Here is a 16,737-nt window from a genome sequence, read left to right as displayed (position 1 = left end):
GCAGGGCAGAGCCTTTCAGAGGCCCTCTGAGGCAGTTTCCTAGGTTGTTTCCTGTTTTCTTCTTCTTCTGATGTCTATCCTCTTTGCCTTTCGGGATAGGGATTGAGCATTTTAGTCAGGGTCCTCTCTCTTGATTAGTTTCTTTAGATGTACAGATTTTAGTAGGTTTATCCTATATTACATGTATATATGAGTGAGTATATACCATGTGTGTCTTTCTGCTTCTGGGACAGCTCACTCAGGATGATCCTTTCCAGGTCCCACCATTTACCTGCAAATTTCACGATTTCCTGATGTTTCATTGAAGAGTAATACTCCATTGTGTAGATGTACCACAATTTCTCCATCCATTCTTCAGCTGAGGGGCATCTGGGCTGTTTCCAGCTTTTGGCTATTACAAATAAAGCTGCTACAAACATGGTTGAGCAACTGTCCTTATCGTGTACTTGAGCCTCTTTTGAATATATGCCTAGGAGTGGTGTAGCTGGATCTTGAGGAAGCGCTATTCCTAGTTGTCTGAGAAAGTGCCAGATTGCTTTCCAGAGTGGTTGTACCAGTTTACATTCCCACCAGCAGTGGAGGAGGGTTCCTCTTTCTCTACATCTTCTCCAGCATGTGTTGTCACTTGAGCTTTTCATCTTGGCCATTCTGATATATGTAAGGTGAATCTCAGGGTCATTTTGATTTGCATTTCCCTAATGGCTAATGAGGTTGAGCATTTCTTTAAGTGTTTCTCTGCTATTTGATATTCCTCTACAGAGAAATCTCTGTTTAGCTCTGCTCCCCATTTTTTAATTGGATTACTTGGTTTGCTGCTTTTCAGATTCTTTAGTTCTTTATATATACTGGATATTAGCCCTCTATCAGATAAGGCTGGTGAAGATTCTTTCCTAATCCGTAGGCAGTCGTTTTCTTTTGATGACGGTGTCCTTTGATTTCCAGAAGCTTTTCAGTTTCATGAGGTCCCATTTATTGATTGTTGATTTTAGAGCTTGTGCTGTTGGTGTTCTGTTCAGGAAGATGTCCCCTGTGCCAATGAGTTCTAGGGTATTCCTCACATTTTTTCTAGCCAATTTAATGTGTCTGGTTTTATGTTGAGGTCTTTGATCCACTTGGACTTCAGTTTTGTTCAGGGTGATAAGTATGGATCTATTTGCATTTTTTTACATGTAGACATCCAGTTGGACCAGCACCATTTGTTGAAGATGCTATCTTTTTTCCATTGAATGGTTTTGGCATCTTTGTCAAAAATCAGGTGTCCATAAGTGTGTGGGTTTATTTCTGGGTCTTCTGTTCGATTCCATTGATCCACCATTCTGTTTCTATGCCAGTACCATGCAGTTTTTATTACTGTTGCTCTGTAGTACAGCTTAAGATCAGGGATGAAGTTACCTCCAGAAGGTCTTTTATTGTAGAGGATTGTTTTAGCAATTCTGGGTTTCTTGTTATTCCATATGAGGTTGAGAATTTTTTTTTCAGGTCTGTAAAGAATTGTGTTGGCAATTTGATGGGAATTGTATTAAATCTGTAGATTGCTTTTGGTAAGATGGCCATTTTTACTATGTTAATCCTGCCAACCCACGAGCATGGGAGATGTTTCCATCTTCTCATATCTTCTTCTAATTCTGTCTTCAGAGACTTGAAATTTTTTTCATACAAGTCTTTGACTTGTTTGGTTAGGGTTACACCAAGGTAGTTTATGTCATTTGTGGCTATTGTGAAGGGTGTTGTTTCCCTAATTTCTTTCTCAGCCCTTTTGTCATTTGTATACAGGAAGGCTACTGATTTTTTTTTTTAGTCAATTTTGTATCTGGCCAATTCGCTGAAGGTATTTATCAGCTGTAGGAGTTTCCTGGTAGAGTTTTTGGTGTTGCTCACATATACTATCATATCATCTGCAAATAGTGATAATTTGACTTCTTCCTTTCCAATCTGTATCCCCTTGATCTCCTTCAACTGTCTTATTGCTCTAGCAAGGACTTCCAGCACTATGTTGAAAAGATTGGAGAGAGTGGGCAGCCTTGTCTTGTCCCTGATTTCAGTGGGATTGCTTTAAGTTTCTCTCCGTTCAGTTGTGTTCGCTATAGGCTTGCTGTATATTGCCTTTACTATCTTTAGATATGTGCCTGTATCCCTGATCTCTCCAATACTTTAAACATGAATGGATGTTGGATTTTGTCAAATGCTTTTTTAGCATCTAGGGAGATTATCATGTGGATTTTTTCTTTCAATTTGTTAATATGGTGGATCACATTGATGGATTTCCATATATTAAACCACTCCTGCATACCTAGGATGAAGCCTACTTGGTCATAGTGGATAATATCTTTGATGTGTTCTTGTATTCATTTTGCAAGTATTTTGTTGAGTATTTTTGCATCAATGTTCATAAGGGAGATTGGCCTGAAATTCTCTTTCTTTGTTGAGTCTCTGGTGATTGTGGCTTCATAGAATGAGTTTGGTAATGTTCCTTCTGTTTCTATTTTGTCGAATACTTTGAAGAGAATTGGACTTAGCTCTTCTTTGAAGGTCTGGTAGAATTCTGCGCTGAAACCATCTGGTCCTGGGCTTTTTTTGAATGGGAGACTTTTGATGACCGCTTCTATTTCCTTAGGGGATACAGGACTATTTAACTGATTTACCTGGTCCTGATTCAGCTTTGGTAAGTCAAATTGATCAAGAAAATTGTCCATTTTATTTAGATTTTCAAATTTTGTGGCATATAGACTTTTGAAGTAAGTCCTAATGTTTTTTGGATTTCCTCAGTGTCTGTAGTTATGTCCCCTTTTTCATTTCTGATTTTGTTGATTTGGGTGGTGTCTCTCTGCCTTTTAGTTAGCTTGGCTAAGGGTTTGTCGATCTTGTTGATTTTCTCAAAGAACCAGCTCTTGGTTTCATTGATTCTTTGAATTGTTTTATTTGTTTCTAATTGATTGATTTCAGCCCTGAGTTTGATTATTTCCAGCGGTCTACTCCTTTTTGGTGTGTCTGTTTCTTCTTTTTCTAGGGTTTTTAAGTGAGCCATTAAGTTGCTTGAATGAGCTGTCTCGAATTTCTTCCTGAAGGCACTTAGTGCTATGAACTTTCCTCTTAGCACTGCTTTCATTGTGTCCCACAAGTCTGGGTATGTTGTGTCTTCATTTTCATTGAGTTCTAGTAATACTTTAATTTCTTTCTTTATTTCTTCCCTGACCCAGCTGTCATTTAGTAAGAAGTTGTTCAGTTTCCATGTGTGTGTAGGCTTTTTGCTATTTCTGTTGTTGTTGAGGTCCAGCTTTATTCCATGGTGATCAGACAGGATACAAGGGATTATTTCAATCTTCTTGTATATGCTGAGGCTTGCTTTGTGACCAACTATATGGTCTCTTTTGGAGAAGGTTCCATGAGGTGCTGAGAAGAAGGTAAATTCTTTTGTGTATGGTTGTAAGTTTCTGTAAATGTCTGTTAGGTCCATTTGATTCATGGCCTCTGTTAAAGACATTGTTTCTTTGTTTAATTTCTGTTTTGTTGACCTGTCCTTTGTTGAGAGTGGGGTGTTGAAGTCTCCCACTATTAATGTGTGGGGATCTATATGTGGTTTAAATTTTATCAATGTTTCTTTTACAAATGTGGGTGCTCATCTATTTAGGGCATAGATGTTCAGGATTGTGATGTCTTCCTGGTGGAATTTTCCCTTGATGAATATGAAGTGTCCTTCCCCATCTCTTTTTATTAATTTTGGTTGAAAGTCTATTTTATAATATTAGAATGGCTACTCCTGCTTGCTTCTTGGGTCCATTTGCTTGGAAAGTCGTCTTCCAACCCTTTACCCTCAGGTAATGTCTATCTTTGTGATTTAGGTGTGTTTCTTGTATGCAACAGATTGCTTTGTTTTGTTTATGTATCCATTCTGTTAGTCTGTGTCTTTTTATTGGAGAGTTGAGTCTATTGATGTTGAGAGAGATTAATGACCAGTGGCTGTTAGATCCTTTGATTTTGATGTTGGCTATTGTCCTAATGTTGTGTGCTTATTTGCTTTTTGTTTTACTGTAGTAAGGTTAATTATTTCCTGTGTTTTCTTGAAAGTAGCTAATTTTCTTGGGTTGTATTGTCCCTTCCAGTGTCTTCTGTAATGCTGGATTTGTGTGTAGGTATTGTTGAAATTTGGTTTTATCATTGAATATCTTGTTTTCTCTGTCTATGAGGACTGAGAGTTTTGCGGGGTATAATAGCCTGGGTTGTCATCTGTGTTCTCTTAGGGTCTGCATGATATCCATCCAGGCCCTTCTGGCTTTCATAGTCTCTGTTGAAAAGTCAGGTGTGATTCTAATGGGTTTGCCATTATATGTTACTTGGCCTTTTTCCCTTGCAGCTTTTAGTATTTTTTTCTTTGTTCTGTATATTTACTGTTTTGAATATTATGTGGTGGGAGGATTTTCTTTTCTGGTCAAATTTGTTGTGTGTTCTGTAGGCCTCTTGTATTCTTATAGGCTTCCCCTTTAACTTGGAGGAAATTTTCTTCAATGATTTTGTTGAAAATATTTTCTGGGCCTCGGAGAAGGGACTCTTCTTTCCTCTATTCCTATTATTCTTAGGTTTTGTCTTTTCATACTGTCTTGGATTTCTTGGACAGTCTGTGTCAGGAATTTTTTGGATTTAACATTTTCTTTGACAGATACATCTATTTTTTCCATTGTATCTTCTACACCTGAGATTCTTTCTTCCATCTCTTGTAGACTTTTGGTTATGCTTGCCTCTGTAGTTCCTGTTTTCTTCCCTAAATTCTTCCTCTCCATTATTTCCTCCATTTGTGTTTTCTTTAATTTTTCCAGTTCTATCTTCAGATCTTGAGTTGTTTTGTTTACTTCCTTCACCTGTCTGATTGTATTTTCCTGTTTTTCTTTTAGTTCCTTCAACTCTGTTTCTTTTATTTCTTTCAGTGATTTAATTATTTCTTCTCTGAAGGCCGCAAACTGTTTGGTTGCAACTTCCCGTATTTCTTCATGGATGGCCATAATCTGCTTGTCTTTAACTTCCTCCATTTCTTTACGAATAGCCATGATCTGTTTGGTTTTATCTTCCTGTAAATCTTTATGTATTTTATTTGTTTCCTCTATTATCGTCTTCATCAGCACAGATGTAAGGTCATCTTCTTGATTTTCTATTATGCTGGTTTGTCCAGGGCTACTCGCACCTGTATGGCTGGGTTCTGGAGATGACATATCGCTCTGTCTTTTGTTGGTTGAGGTTTTACACTGACCTCTACCCATTGGGCTGTTTTAGATATTGGCTGTTAGTTTCTGTGCTTCCTGGAGTCCTGAAGTAGGGAGAATCCCTTTGGCCAGAAGTTGATTTTTCCTGAAGGAGGCCTCCTCCGCTTTTTTTTTCCACTGTATGGCCAGTGTTTCTCAGGAATTGCCACTGCTCACCTCAAGTGTATAGACCTGAGTAGTAGCTGTAGTCTTTGTTAGTCAGGGGTGCTCTCCTCTCACCCGTAGAAGTTCTCAAGACAGCTGCCCTGCTGCTGGGTTTCTCCTTCTGATTTTAGTGAGCTGTTGTTGTTGTTGTTACACTGTTTTCCAAGTACAGACCTCTTGAAGATCCTGTTGATTCCCTAGCTGTGGGGTTTTCTCCCAACAGGGAAACTTAGTCTGGTATCCTGGGGCACACAGTTCTGTCTGGGAAAGTGAGAGGAGCGCCCAGCAAGTCTCTGTGCCAGGGGCTGAGTGCTCTGCTCTGTCCCTGGAGAATGTGTGCCTAGGTTGAGTTGGCACCTGGGGGCACCACTCTGGTCTGGAGGCTGTGCACTCCTCTCTAGGCTGGCAAATGAGGTCCATTCATTTAAGTTTTGGAGAGATCAGCAATACAAGGAACATACCTAAACACAGTAAAGACAATATACAGCAAATCTATAGCCAACATCAAACTAAATAGAGAGAAAGAAATCAATTCCGCTGAAATCAGGGACAAGGCAAGGCTACCCATTCTCTCCTTATCTTTTCAACATAGTACTTGATGTCCTAGCTAGAGCAATAAGATAAATAAAGGAGATCAAGGGGCTACAAATTGGAAAGGAAAAAGTCAGAGTATCACAATTTGTAGATTATATGAATGTGAATCTTAATGATTAAATGCTTTCTTCTTGTGACCATTTGAGAGAAGAGAGATAATTTCCTATGGCAATGCAAATTTGTGTTACTCTTATCACTGCTCTATGTATGTTAAGCATTTTATAGCTTTACCAACTCAGAAACTTCTGTATTACATAAAGCCCTGTTTTTATACCAGTAAATAGATTTGTATTTCTGTAATATGATGTGTGTATTTGTGTGTGTATGTGTGTGAACATTGAAGAAGGACTGAGTTGTCCTTAACCATTTATCCAAAAACCTATGATTTTGAAATTATTTCACAGGGTTATTGAGATGCAGCTCTTTTTGTAGCATTTTGGACATTTTTTTTCCTTTAAAGTAATAATATCATATACATTTCTATGTATGTAGTTCTATCACACTCATCATGAGTTTTGGATTTGACATTTTTTCCTACCATTTACTTTGAGTATCTAAAAAGTTACCACTGGACTGAGCTAGATGTGTCACCATTACCAGTTATGTCACTAGTAGAGTAATGACCTGTGTTACTAGTTATTTTTTTCCCTTAAAAAGAAAAAGTTATATCAAGTAATAGTTCAAGTTTGTTTTCTTGCTAGAGAAAAACCTAGGACCTTATGCATGTGAAGTGAACAGTGGAATACTGAGCCACAGTTTCTAACCAATACTAATTTAGACTCAGTTTCATAATTTTTTGACTATTCAGTTTTACTACAGAGTACATACACATTTCTATTAATTTTCTGTGAAAGAAATTTGGGGCAGTAATTATGTATCATAAAAAAAATCAAAGTTTTCTCATTTCTTCAGCAGAATTGAAAGCTGACTCAGCATAAAAGAAAGAGCAATGCATAAATCTCTACTGACAGAACATTCCAATAGTTAGGTTAGATATTTTATATTACTAAGAAGACTTTGGTGGGTTTTTGTTTTGTTTTGTTTTTTGTTTCTTTTTTTTGTTTGTATGTTTGCTAATGTGTAGGAAAAAAAGACGATCAAGAATGAAGAGCTGAAGGATTATTTTAAAAGTTATGCTCGGAAAATTAGTTAAAAAGGCTTTCCCCAGGGTCAGAAGATTGTTCAAGGTTCCTGAATAAACTGCATTGAGAAGAACAAAAAAAAAAAAAAAAAAAAAAAAAAAAAAGATCAGAAAGAAGGAGAGGAGGACCTCCCTTATCAGTGGACTTGGGGAGAGGCATGCATGCAGAAAGGGGGGAGAGGGTGAGACTGGGAGGGGAGGAGGGAGGGGCTTATGGGGGGATACAAAAGGAATAAAGTGTAATTAATAAAAGTTAAATTAAAAATTAAAAAAAATTATTTCTCTAATCTTGCTTATAGAGTCTCACAACAGCGTAATGCAGCCATGATCATTCAGGCCTTTACAGCCATTGAAGCAGGACAGTCTCCCCAAGCATGGTTGGCTACCATAAAAAGCTAAAATGATACGCTCAGGATGCGAGGCTAAGCACTGCACTCAGGGTCAGCCACTTTGGACCCAGAGAAGAGCATGTCTGATTGCATGCGGGTTTATGCCCCAGGTCCCGCCTCTGAGAAAAAGGTATAGGACGGGTCTGATGCTCTTTGGATGGATGACACCTAAATGAACATCAGTACAAAGTCCCAATTTATTTCTAATATCAGAGATCAGACCTCTACTCTTGCCTGATGCGTCTAAAACAAAAAGGGGGAACTGTAGAGAGCTGCGTAATGCCGCGCCTTAAAGATGGAGCTGGTTTCCGCCTTCCAACTTCCTGATGGTGAGTGCTCTCTGTCATGAACAACTCCACATTTGGCTAAGGCTGAGGATCTGGCTTGCTTCTATGTATGTGGACCTATCTGCATTGCCCACGTGGCATACTGGGGTTGGCTACCCAGAGGCTATTTAAGCTGTGGGCTGGCTTTCCCCAGGGTCAGATGATTGTTCAAGGGTCCTGAATAAACTGAATTGAAAAAAAAAATTATTTCCACATGTATGTAAGACTATACAATTTGTGAATATATATATACAATAAATAATATAATGTGTAGGTGACATGTAACATATAATGGATATTAGAAAGAGTTTATATCTTTTCCATATGAATAATTACTGAAGCATTTGGATTTATATAATATATAGTATCAGAATCATAGTGTATAAATTAGTTTAGGGAAAAGTCACAGAGGAAATGGTGATTTTATTTACTGTATAAAAATTTTAAATGCCTTTATGTTAGAAATCATCAAAAAATAAAATTCATGAATATGCTAAAAATATTATCCTGAGAAGTGTCAAGTATAAGTTTAATATTTTATAGAAAACAGTTTCAACAATAAGTATATTGCTAGTATCTAAGAAAAAATAAATTATTTTAAATTTTATATTAAAAGAATATAATATGAATTATTACAAGAGTAATCTGTATTTGGAAGAGTGTGATGAAGTGAATATGTAGATAATGTTGATGGTAATTTAAAATGATTCAACATTTCCAGAAAGCAATTTGATTATCTGACTTTAATGTATGTATACACATGTTGAATTGTAGAACTATAACCAGAAACTGCAATTTGAAAGGAACAACATAGCTAATATTTCACTGCAGGATATTTTATCCTAGGATAATTTACAATAATGACACTGTTAGGAAAGGCAATTTTCAACCACACAGTTTTAACTTTATCATTGAATAGTGATTGAATAGAATATTATGTCACCATTCAACATGCTTTAAACAAATTGTCAGGCCTTTGGGGAGTCTCAAGGTGCAATGCTAAATACAGAGTGAAAGTAACACATTATTTTTACAATGAGCCATATTTACACTTTGAAAGAGAAACAAAATACTATAAAGTGTAATTTTAAGGGCATTAGTTATTTTTATAAATTAGAGAGACTTCATTCAAAACTTACCCATGGATTAAGAAGTGGCAATAGAGAGAGAGAGAGTACATAGATTTGCAATTGGCCTTTACTGAAATGATTTGATTTGAAGAGAAATAAACATCTTTGAGCTGAGAAGTCCCTCTCAGTTTGCTTGACCCAGCCATCACTGTGTATCCATCTCTGTGTTAGTCCAATTTGTGCTGCTCCTTAGAGCCATGGTTCTTGGTTCACTCCTCCGGCATGGTTCTGTGGCAATTGCTTGCAAGCCTTTCTACCTCTGGTTCCCTTTCTAAGTTCCCCAAAGGACATCTTCTTTCTTTGTTTCTTTCTCTCATAGTTTTTTGAGACAAGGTTTATGTGTGTCATCTTGGCTGACCTGGGCTTGCTTTGTAGACCAAGCTATCCTCAAACTCACAGAGATATGCCTGCCTCTGCCTCCCAGAGTGCTAGAATTACAATCATGTGCCATCACACCGGCAAGCATATTCTTTAAAAAGAAAACTATATGAGTATATATTAACATATTATATATTAATATTGTAAATATTAAGCTATTTAAAATTTGTAAACAATAGGTAATAATCTGAATTTATTGTGATTATATGTCTGTGTTAGTTTGTGCATGTGAAAGCACACGTTGAAGTCAGAGGACAACCTTTAGGAGCTTGTTCTCTTTTCCACGTTATTGCTATTTATAAGACAGGACCTCATGTAGATCAGGATGGCTTGAGCTCAATATGCAACCAAGGATAAACTTAACCTTCTTATAATCCTCCTGTTATGTGCTATGGATACAGATACATGGCTGCTTAGCCCATGTGTGCTGGAGTTTTAAGATTATTCGGGTTTTATTCTTTGAGCCATCTCACCAGACTGTTGTTTTAATGGGTGTGTACATGTGAAGAAATTCACCTATGAATAAATGATTAAACAAAAACTAATGTTTTTCCAGTTTCGGTTCAGGTGTAATACTCACTATATCTTCTTTTTGTTGAATACAGTGAAAAGCCTAGAATTTTATAGTTCAGGCCCAGATAGTAAGATTCCTGACAGATGAAAGCAACCAACTAAGAATTCAAGGGCATGAGAAGTGGTCTGGAAATGAGTTCTCTGTGTCTTCTTTGTGCTTCTATAGTATAGTCTGGATGCCAGAGGAGCTGACAACCTAGAAGAATTACAGTACATATACTTAAAAATGAGCTACACCAGAACTTCTCTCTTGAGAAAGGAAGTATGAAATAGAAAGCCTATCTGTACAGAAAACATTATATGACAAGTATACTAATCCATTTCAACATCATAGAAAACATTGGTTCTGACATAGTTCTCACCAGATAAAGCAGAGCAAAGTATCTAGGGCGTTTTTGGGGGGTAAGAGGCTGGCTTTAAGGAATGAGCCAAATGGTGCTTCCTTCCCTTAGGCTGTCTGGTGAGTTTATGAGATAGTTAGAACCATTTTTATGGTTAAGTTAAGGAGATTACATGAGGAACTATAACATGGAAATGTTCATTTTCTCACTGAGGGTGGAGAATGAAAACCTAGTTGATGGTTAAAATTTCACCCCCGCTTATCTCCCAGGTGTATCAAGAAGTCCTAGTAATGACCAGAAGGTGGACCTAGGATGGGGATGAGGTGTCTTCCTTTCCAAGCAAATTGTGCCAGAAGAAAAAGAATATTGAAATTTTATATTTTACTAGGCTAACGAGAGAGATAATGCCAAACCATGATGTCCAAGGTACAATCAAAACATGCTATTATACTCAGGACCATGGAAATGTCAACAGGAATGACAAAGACAATAAAATAGATACGACACTTAGATGGTGTCTGTATTGAACTTATCTCACAAGAATTCTAATGCAGCCATCATTAAAAATGATTCAAGTAGTTATCAACACATATGAAGTAGGTAGAAATTTATACCCAGTTTTTTAAAGAGAAAAAAAAAAGATAATTAAGTAGAATTTTGGAACTTAAAATATTAAAAATAACTAAAAAAGCTGCTGAATGGGCTGAATACAGCAGAACTGAATGGAGATGGTAAAGAAATTAATCGCTGAGATGGAGACCAGGAAAACAGCATTATTTATAAGTGACAAATAAACCTGCTGTCACAATATTGACACCCGTCTAAATCTCTCAATGTTTTTATTTCGAATATGGCTTTCTATCATTCCTAACTAAATGCCTTTGGTGTTCCTAAGTCATTGTTCTCTTGTTTTTTTGTTTTTTTGTTTGTTTGTTTGTTTGTTTTTTTAAGAATAGTATATACCATGCATGTCTCTCTGCGTCTGAGATACCTCACTCAGGGTGATCTTTCCTTGTTCCAGCCATTTGCCTTCACATTTCATGATTTCCTTGTTTTAAATAGCTTAGTGGTATTCTATCATGTAAATGTACCACAATTTCTGTAACCATTCTCTGCTTGAGGGCCATCTAGGTTGTTTCCAGATTCTGGCTATTAGCTACTATGAACATAGTTGAACAAACAACAAGGAGGACCCCAGGGGAGATGCTTAATTCTCATTCAGAAGGGAAAACAGGATAGACACCGGAAGCAGTAAAAGAGAGGGAAGAGGACTGGATCCTACCCAAAAGGTCCTCTAAGAGATTCCAACCAGCAGGGAGTTGAAGCAGATGCAGAGATTCACAGCTGAACTTTGGACATAGCATAGGGAGTCTTTCTTTTCTTTTCTTTTTTTTTAATTGAATAATGTCTTTTTAAAAAATTCTTTATTAATTACACTTTATTCACTTTGTATCCACCCTCTGGTTCCCTCCCTCCTCCTGTCCCAATCCCTTCCTTTCTCTACCCTCTGCATGCATGCCCCTCCCCAAGTCCGCTGATAGGGGAGGTCTTCTTTTCTTTCCTTCTGATCCTAGTAGATTAGGTCTCATCAGGAGTGGCTGCATTGTCTTCTTCTGTGGCCTGGTAATGCTGCTTCCCCCTCAGGGGAGGTAATTAAATAGCAGGGCAATCAGTTCATAGCATAGAAAGTCTTAAGGAAGAAGGGGAAATAAAAGGACTTGCTGGGGACCAGAATCACGAAAGGGAACCAACAAAGCCCTCACCTTGCAAAAAAAAAAAAAAAAAAAAAAAAAAAAAAAGCAGGCCCAGGAGGGACTGCCAAGACTGATGAATCAACAAAAGACCATACATAGAGAAAGAGAGAGGACCTAGACCCATTGCTCAGATGTAGTCCATAGACATCTCAGCCTCCATGTGGGTTCTCTAGTAAGAGGAAAAGAGACAGTCTCTGACTTGAACTCAGTTGTCTGCTCCTTGATTACTTCTCCCTGGCAGGGCAATCTAACCAGCCCACAGAGGAAGAGGATCCAGGCAGTCCTGATGGGACCTGATAGGCTAGAGTCAGACTTTAGGGTAGGAGGACTTCCCCTGTCAGTGGACTACGGAAGAGTTTACATAATGTGACAACTACTGTTGTAGGTATAGAAATGTGGAGCTTTGGAAATTCTTGGGGCTGATTTGTACTAAAGTGAAGTGCAGACGTGGAAGTGTTTGCTGACTAAACTCTAGAAAATACCCATTTTAAATCAATACAATTTGCTTTAGTAAAGTCCTTTGAAGAAAAATAGATCAGGACAAATGAATCAGTTATTTATGCAATCTAAAATGTATATTTTATCACAAAACTTAAGAGATAATATATAATTGTTTTAACTGTCCATGCCACATAAAACAGACAGTACTAGCCAGTTTCAGTATGTTCTTAATGCCTGCTGTGTATCTTCCCCCTTGAATAAATCAAACTTTTCATATACAGCACCAGTACTGTTCAGTATTTCCAGAATCTGTTTGCTGAATCTACATTTTGCTTATAAGTACACAGAAGCTCCTGCCGTGTACCTGCTGACACTGTGTTTGGCTAAGCAAAAATTTAGATGCATGACAATCAATAATAATCTCCATTAATAGCCTACCATTAAGAGTAGTTTGTTTCCCGAGTGGCACTCCCTTGGAGAAAACTAAATTTTCACTTGCAAGAGGCTATCAATTTGGAGATTGCTTCTTAGTTAGGGATTGGGCGCATGTCCACTTCTCCTTTTAGCTAAGGTTCCCATCTATTGCAGTCTTATAATCACCTTGATTAGGTTGGCATAAATTTGGGTGTGTTTTGTATTCATTTTTACTCAATTCTAGAAAGTCTTTAATTTCTTTCGTAATTTTTGTCCTGACCCATTTTTCACTCAGTAGTCTGTTGTTCAATTCTCTTGAGTTTGTTAAGTTTCTGTTCTTTTTGTTGTTGATATCCAGCTTTATTCAGTAGTGCTCAGTTAGGGTACAGGATGTTGTCTTAATTTTCTTCTATCTGTGGAGACTTGCATTGCATATGTGTGTGGGGTTAATTTTGGAGGAAGTTCCATGATGTTCAGAGAAGAAGGTGTATTCTTTTGTTTTGGGCCAAAAGGTTCTATAAATATATGTTTGGTCCAGTTGGCTTATGGCTTATGACATTAGTAAGCTCCAGTATTTCTCTGTTTAGTTTTTTTTTTTTTTTTTTTTCTGGAGGACCTGTCTGTTGGTGAGAGTAGAGCACTGAAGTCTCCCACTATCATTGTGTGAGAGGCAATACACAATTTAAGCTGTAGTAATAGTGTCCTTTTAATGAATTGGGTATCCTGGTGTTTGGTGCACAGATGGAAAGAGTCACAGTATCTTCTTAGAGTATTTTTCCTTCGAAGAATATTTAGTGTCCTCTATATCTTTTGAATAATTTGGTTTAATGTCAAATTTGTCAGATTTTAAAATGGCTACGCAGGCTTTCTTCTTAGGTCCATTTTCTTGGGGTATCTTTCCTATTTGTTTCTCCAGAGGTGATGTTTGAGATGTTAAGATGTGTTCCATGGATATAAAAGAAAGAGAGAGACTGTTTTTGTATTCATTCTGTTAGTTTGTATCTTTTTATCTGGGTATTGAAACTATCAGTGTTGAAAGTTATCAATGAGCAGTGTTTGTTCATTCTGTTATTTTGTTGTGGTATATTTTTTCTCTTTCTTTTGATTTGCTGATCTGACATTCTTCTTTTCTTATGTCTGTGGTTATGGTTAACTTTTTAAAGTTTTTTTTTAAGGTTTTTATAGGGTATAGTAATCTAGACTGGCATCTGTGGTCTGTTAGAGTCTGTAGCATATCTATCCAGGACTTCTGGCTTTTAGACTCTTTGAAATCAAGTGTTATTCTAAGAAGTCTGACCTTATATGTTATTTGGTCTTTTCCCCATGAATCTTTTAATATTCTTTGTTGTACATTCAGTGTTGATTATTATGTGCTAAGGGGAATTTCTATCCTGGTCCAGCCTATTTGGTGTTCTGTATTCTTCCTGGAGCTTGATAGACACCTTCTTATTTAGACTAGAAAATTTTTCTTATGTGATTTTGTTGAAAATATTTTATTTGCCTTTTATCTGAGTTTACTCCCCTTGCTCTATTCTTGTAATTTACAAGTTTGGTCTTTTTATAGTGTCCATAGTGGGTAGTTTTTGCCTGGATTTTTTTTTGTTTATTTACTTTTTTTCTTTTTAAATTTAACATGTTTCTTGTTAATTTCTCTTATCTTGCCTTTAATACCTAAAATGTTCTCTTTTAATACCTAAAATGTACTCCATTTTTGTTGGAGAGGCTTGCATGTTGGAATACCTAACTTTTTTCATTTCCAGTTTTTCCTCAGTTTTTTAGCTTTTTCTTGCCTCTATTTCCACTTGAAAGTAATTGTTTTCTTTATTTCATTCTGATGTTTTCATTTTCGTAGATTTCTTTAAGGAATTTACTCATTTCCACTTTAAGGGACTTTATCATATTAGAAAAAGGTTATTTTGAAGTCCTTGTCTGGTAATTCATCTATATTGCATTTTGTGAGGCCTACTGTGGTAGGATTTCTGGGGTATATTTTAACCCTCGCTGTTGTGTTTTTATGCTGGTTTGTGTTGATAGAAAAACTAGTTGCTGTTATCTGATCTCGTTTTTGTTAGCTTGGCATTCCATTCCTTGGTTACTGCTGCTCTGTCTGGTTCATAGGAGATTGTATTGGCTCAGGGTTGCTTGGTAGAGAATGCTTCTGAGAGGTAGGGTGACCACTGGGGGTTTTGGTTAGAGTGTTTCTTATTGTTGGAAGCTTACACTTATTAGGGCATTTCTGAGGGGGACCCCGGGAGGGAAGAAAGCATGGTGTGACAGCAGGATCCACTTAGTCTCCTGAGAATAGGGGCAGAGAGGTAGGAGAGGCCACAACTACAAGTGGGGGTTGAGTCTGGGGAATTGGATTTGTCAGAGACAAAGATGAATGAAGGCTGAAGATCATCAACCTGCGTCACTGGCCAGTGTGGCCTGGGAAAAGCGTTTATTTGCTACAAGCTACAGTGAATCTTTCAGAGACTCAAGGTGGGAAGTTGCAGCCTAAAACTGCAGAGGTGATGTGGAAGAATTCTGTTTATTAGCTTGTTTCCCCTTGCTTGCTGTACCTGTTTTCTTACACCATTGAGGTCTATCTGACCAGGGATGGTATAGTTCGCAGTGGGTTGGACATGCTAATTAACAATGAATAAAATGCCACTACAGACCTGTACACAAGACATCCCAATGGAAACAACCCTTCAATGACAGTTTGCTCTTCCTAAGTGTGTAGCTGATAAATGAAGCTAAGTATTGCAGTACATTTCAGAGAACTGATTTTTCTAGCTTTGTCTGTTTGTAACAGCTAGCAGTACTACAGCCATACATCTACCATTTCCTGTTTCATAATCTTTAATGCTTATGCTCCACACTTATGTGCGATTCATTTTCCCTCTGTAAAGTATATTACTCAGGTACGGTAGACCCCGCTTTCATCCTAAGCACTAAGATCCACAAAGCTGTCAGTTGAAAGTGCAACGGGTATTTTTTTCTGTTATACATTAATATAAATCTATACTTACTAAAGTGAAAATGTTCTCTCAGTGTCTTTTTAAACATGTGTTTTACCACCATCATTTCCTAGCATGGGGTGCTGTAGAAAACGCTGTCTTAAGGAAATCTCTGTCAGCTTAGTATGTAGCAAAGCAGTTAAACAAAAATATATTGTGAAAAGAATCATTCATTTTTCTTTCCAATGTGTTTCAGGTTTGTGGAAGGGATGCTCAATATTTGTTACAATGCTATTGATCGGCACATTGAAAACGGCCAAGGGGATAAGATTGCTATCATCTATGACAGTCCTGTTACAAACACTAAAGCAACAATTACCTATAAGGAAGTCTTGGAGCAGGTAATGTCACCAAATTTTTCTCCATATTGGTTATTATACAGAAGTCAATTAGATAACACATTTTCAATATATAGCCTTGTTAAATGTATGTCTTAATGTTTTTATAATCTTTGAAATTATTACTGATTGACATGTGAACAAATTTAACCTCTTAATTTATATTTTTATAGTACTGAAAGGTACTCATTTTACTGGACTAGGTAGGTAAATGTTCACCTTTAAATGTTTTAAAGGTCTGTTCCTTGCTCTCTACCCTTGTTGCCAGCACTGTGATTGAAAGATGCTGCTCTTCATTTTTATGAGTGATGATCTCCTCTTCCATGTCCTTCTCATCTAGCACTGCTTATCTGATATTATCATATAAAATTTTTTCCTTTCTCATTTTCCTCAGAACTTCAAGGTGGTTTTAATTTTCATTTCTCTAATTACTATGGATGTTGAACACTTTAAATTTTTTTTCTTAGCCATTTCTCCTTTGGAGAACTCTTTATTGAATTTGGTAACCCATTTTTAATCA

At 37.0% G+C, this 16,737-nt stretch overlaps 1 protein-coding gene across 3 annotated transcripts in view; it reads left to right on the top strand.

Moving 5' to 3' along the window:
- Acss3 (acyl-CoA synthetase short chain family member 3) overlaps positions 1-16,737 on the top strand; it is a 231,985-nt gene that overhangs the window by 50,871 nt on the left and 164,377 nt on the right. For all 3 annotated transcript variants that reach the window (XM_060378011.1, XM_060378010.1, XM_060378009.1), the window contains exon 2: positions 16,076-16,220. In XM_060378011.1, the coding sequence (XP_060233994.1) occupies positions 16,076-16,220 (145 nt within the window). The remainder of the gene's footprint in view (positions 1-16,075; positions 16,221-16,737) is intronic.

The sequence above is a fragment of the Meriones unguiculatus genome, chromosome 2 (genome assembly GCF_030254825.1).
Source record: "Meriones unguiculatus strain TT.TT164.6M chromosome 2, Bangor_MerUng_6.1, whole genome shotgun sequence".
NCBI lineage: Eukaryota > Metazoa > Chordata > Mammalia > Rodentia > Muridae > Meriones > Meriones unguiculatus.
The sequence above is the reverse complement of the archived record's forward strand: the minus strand, read 5'-3'. Positions and strand labels throughout refer to the sequence as shown.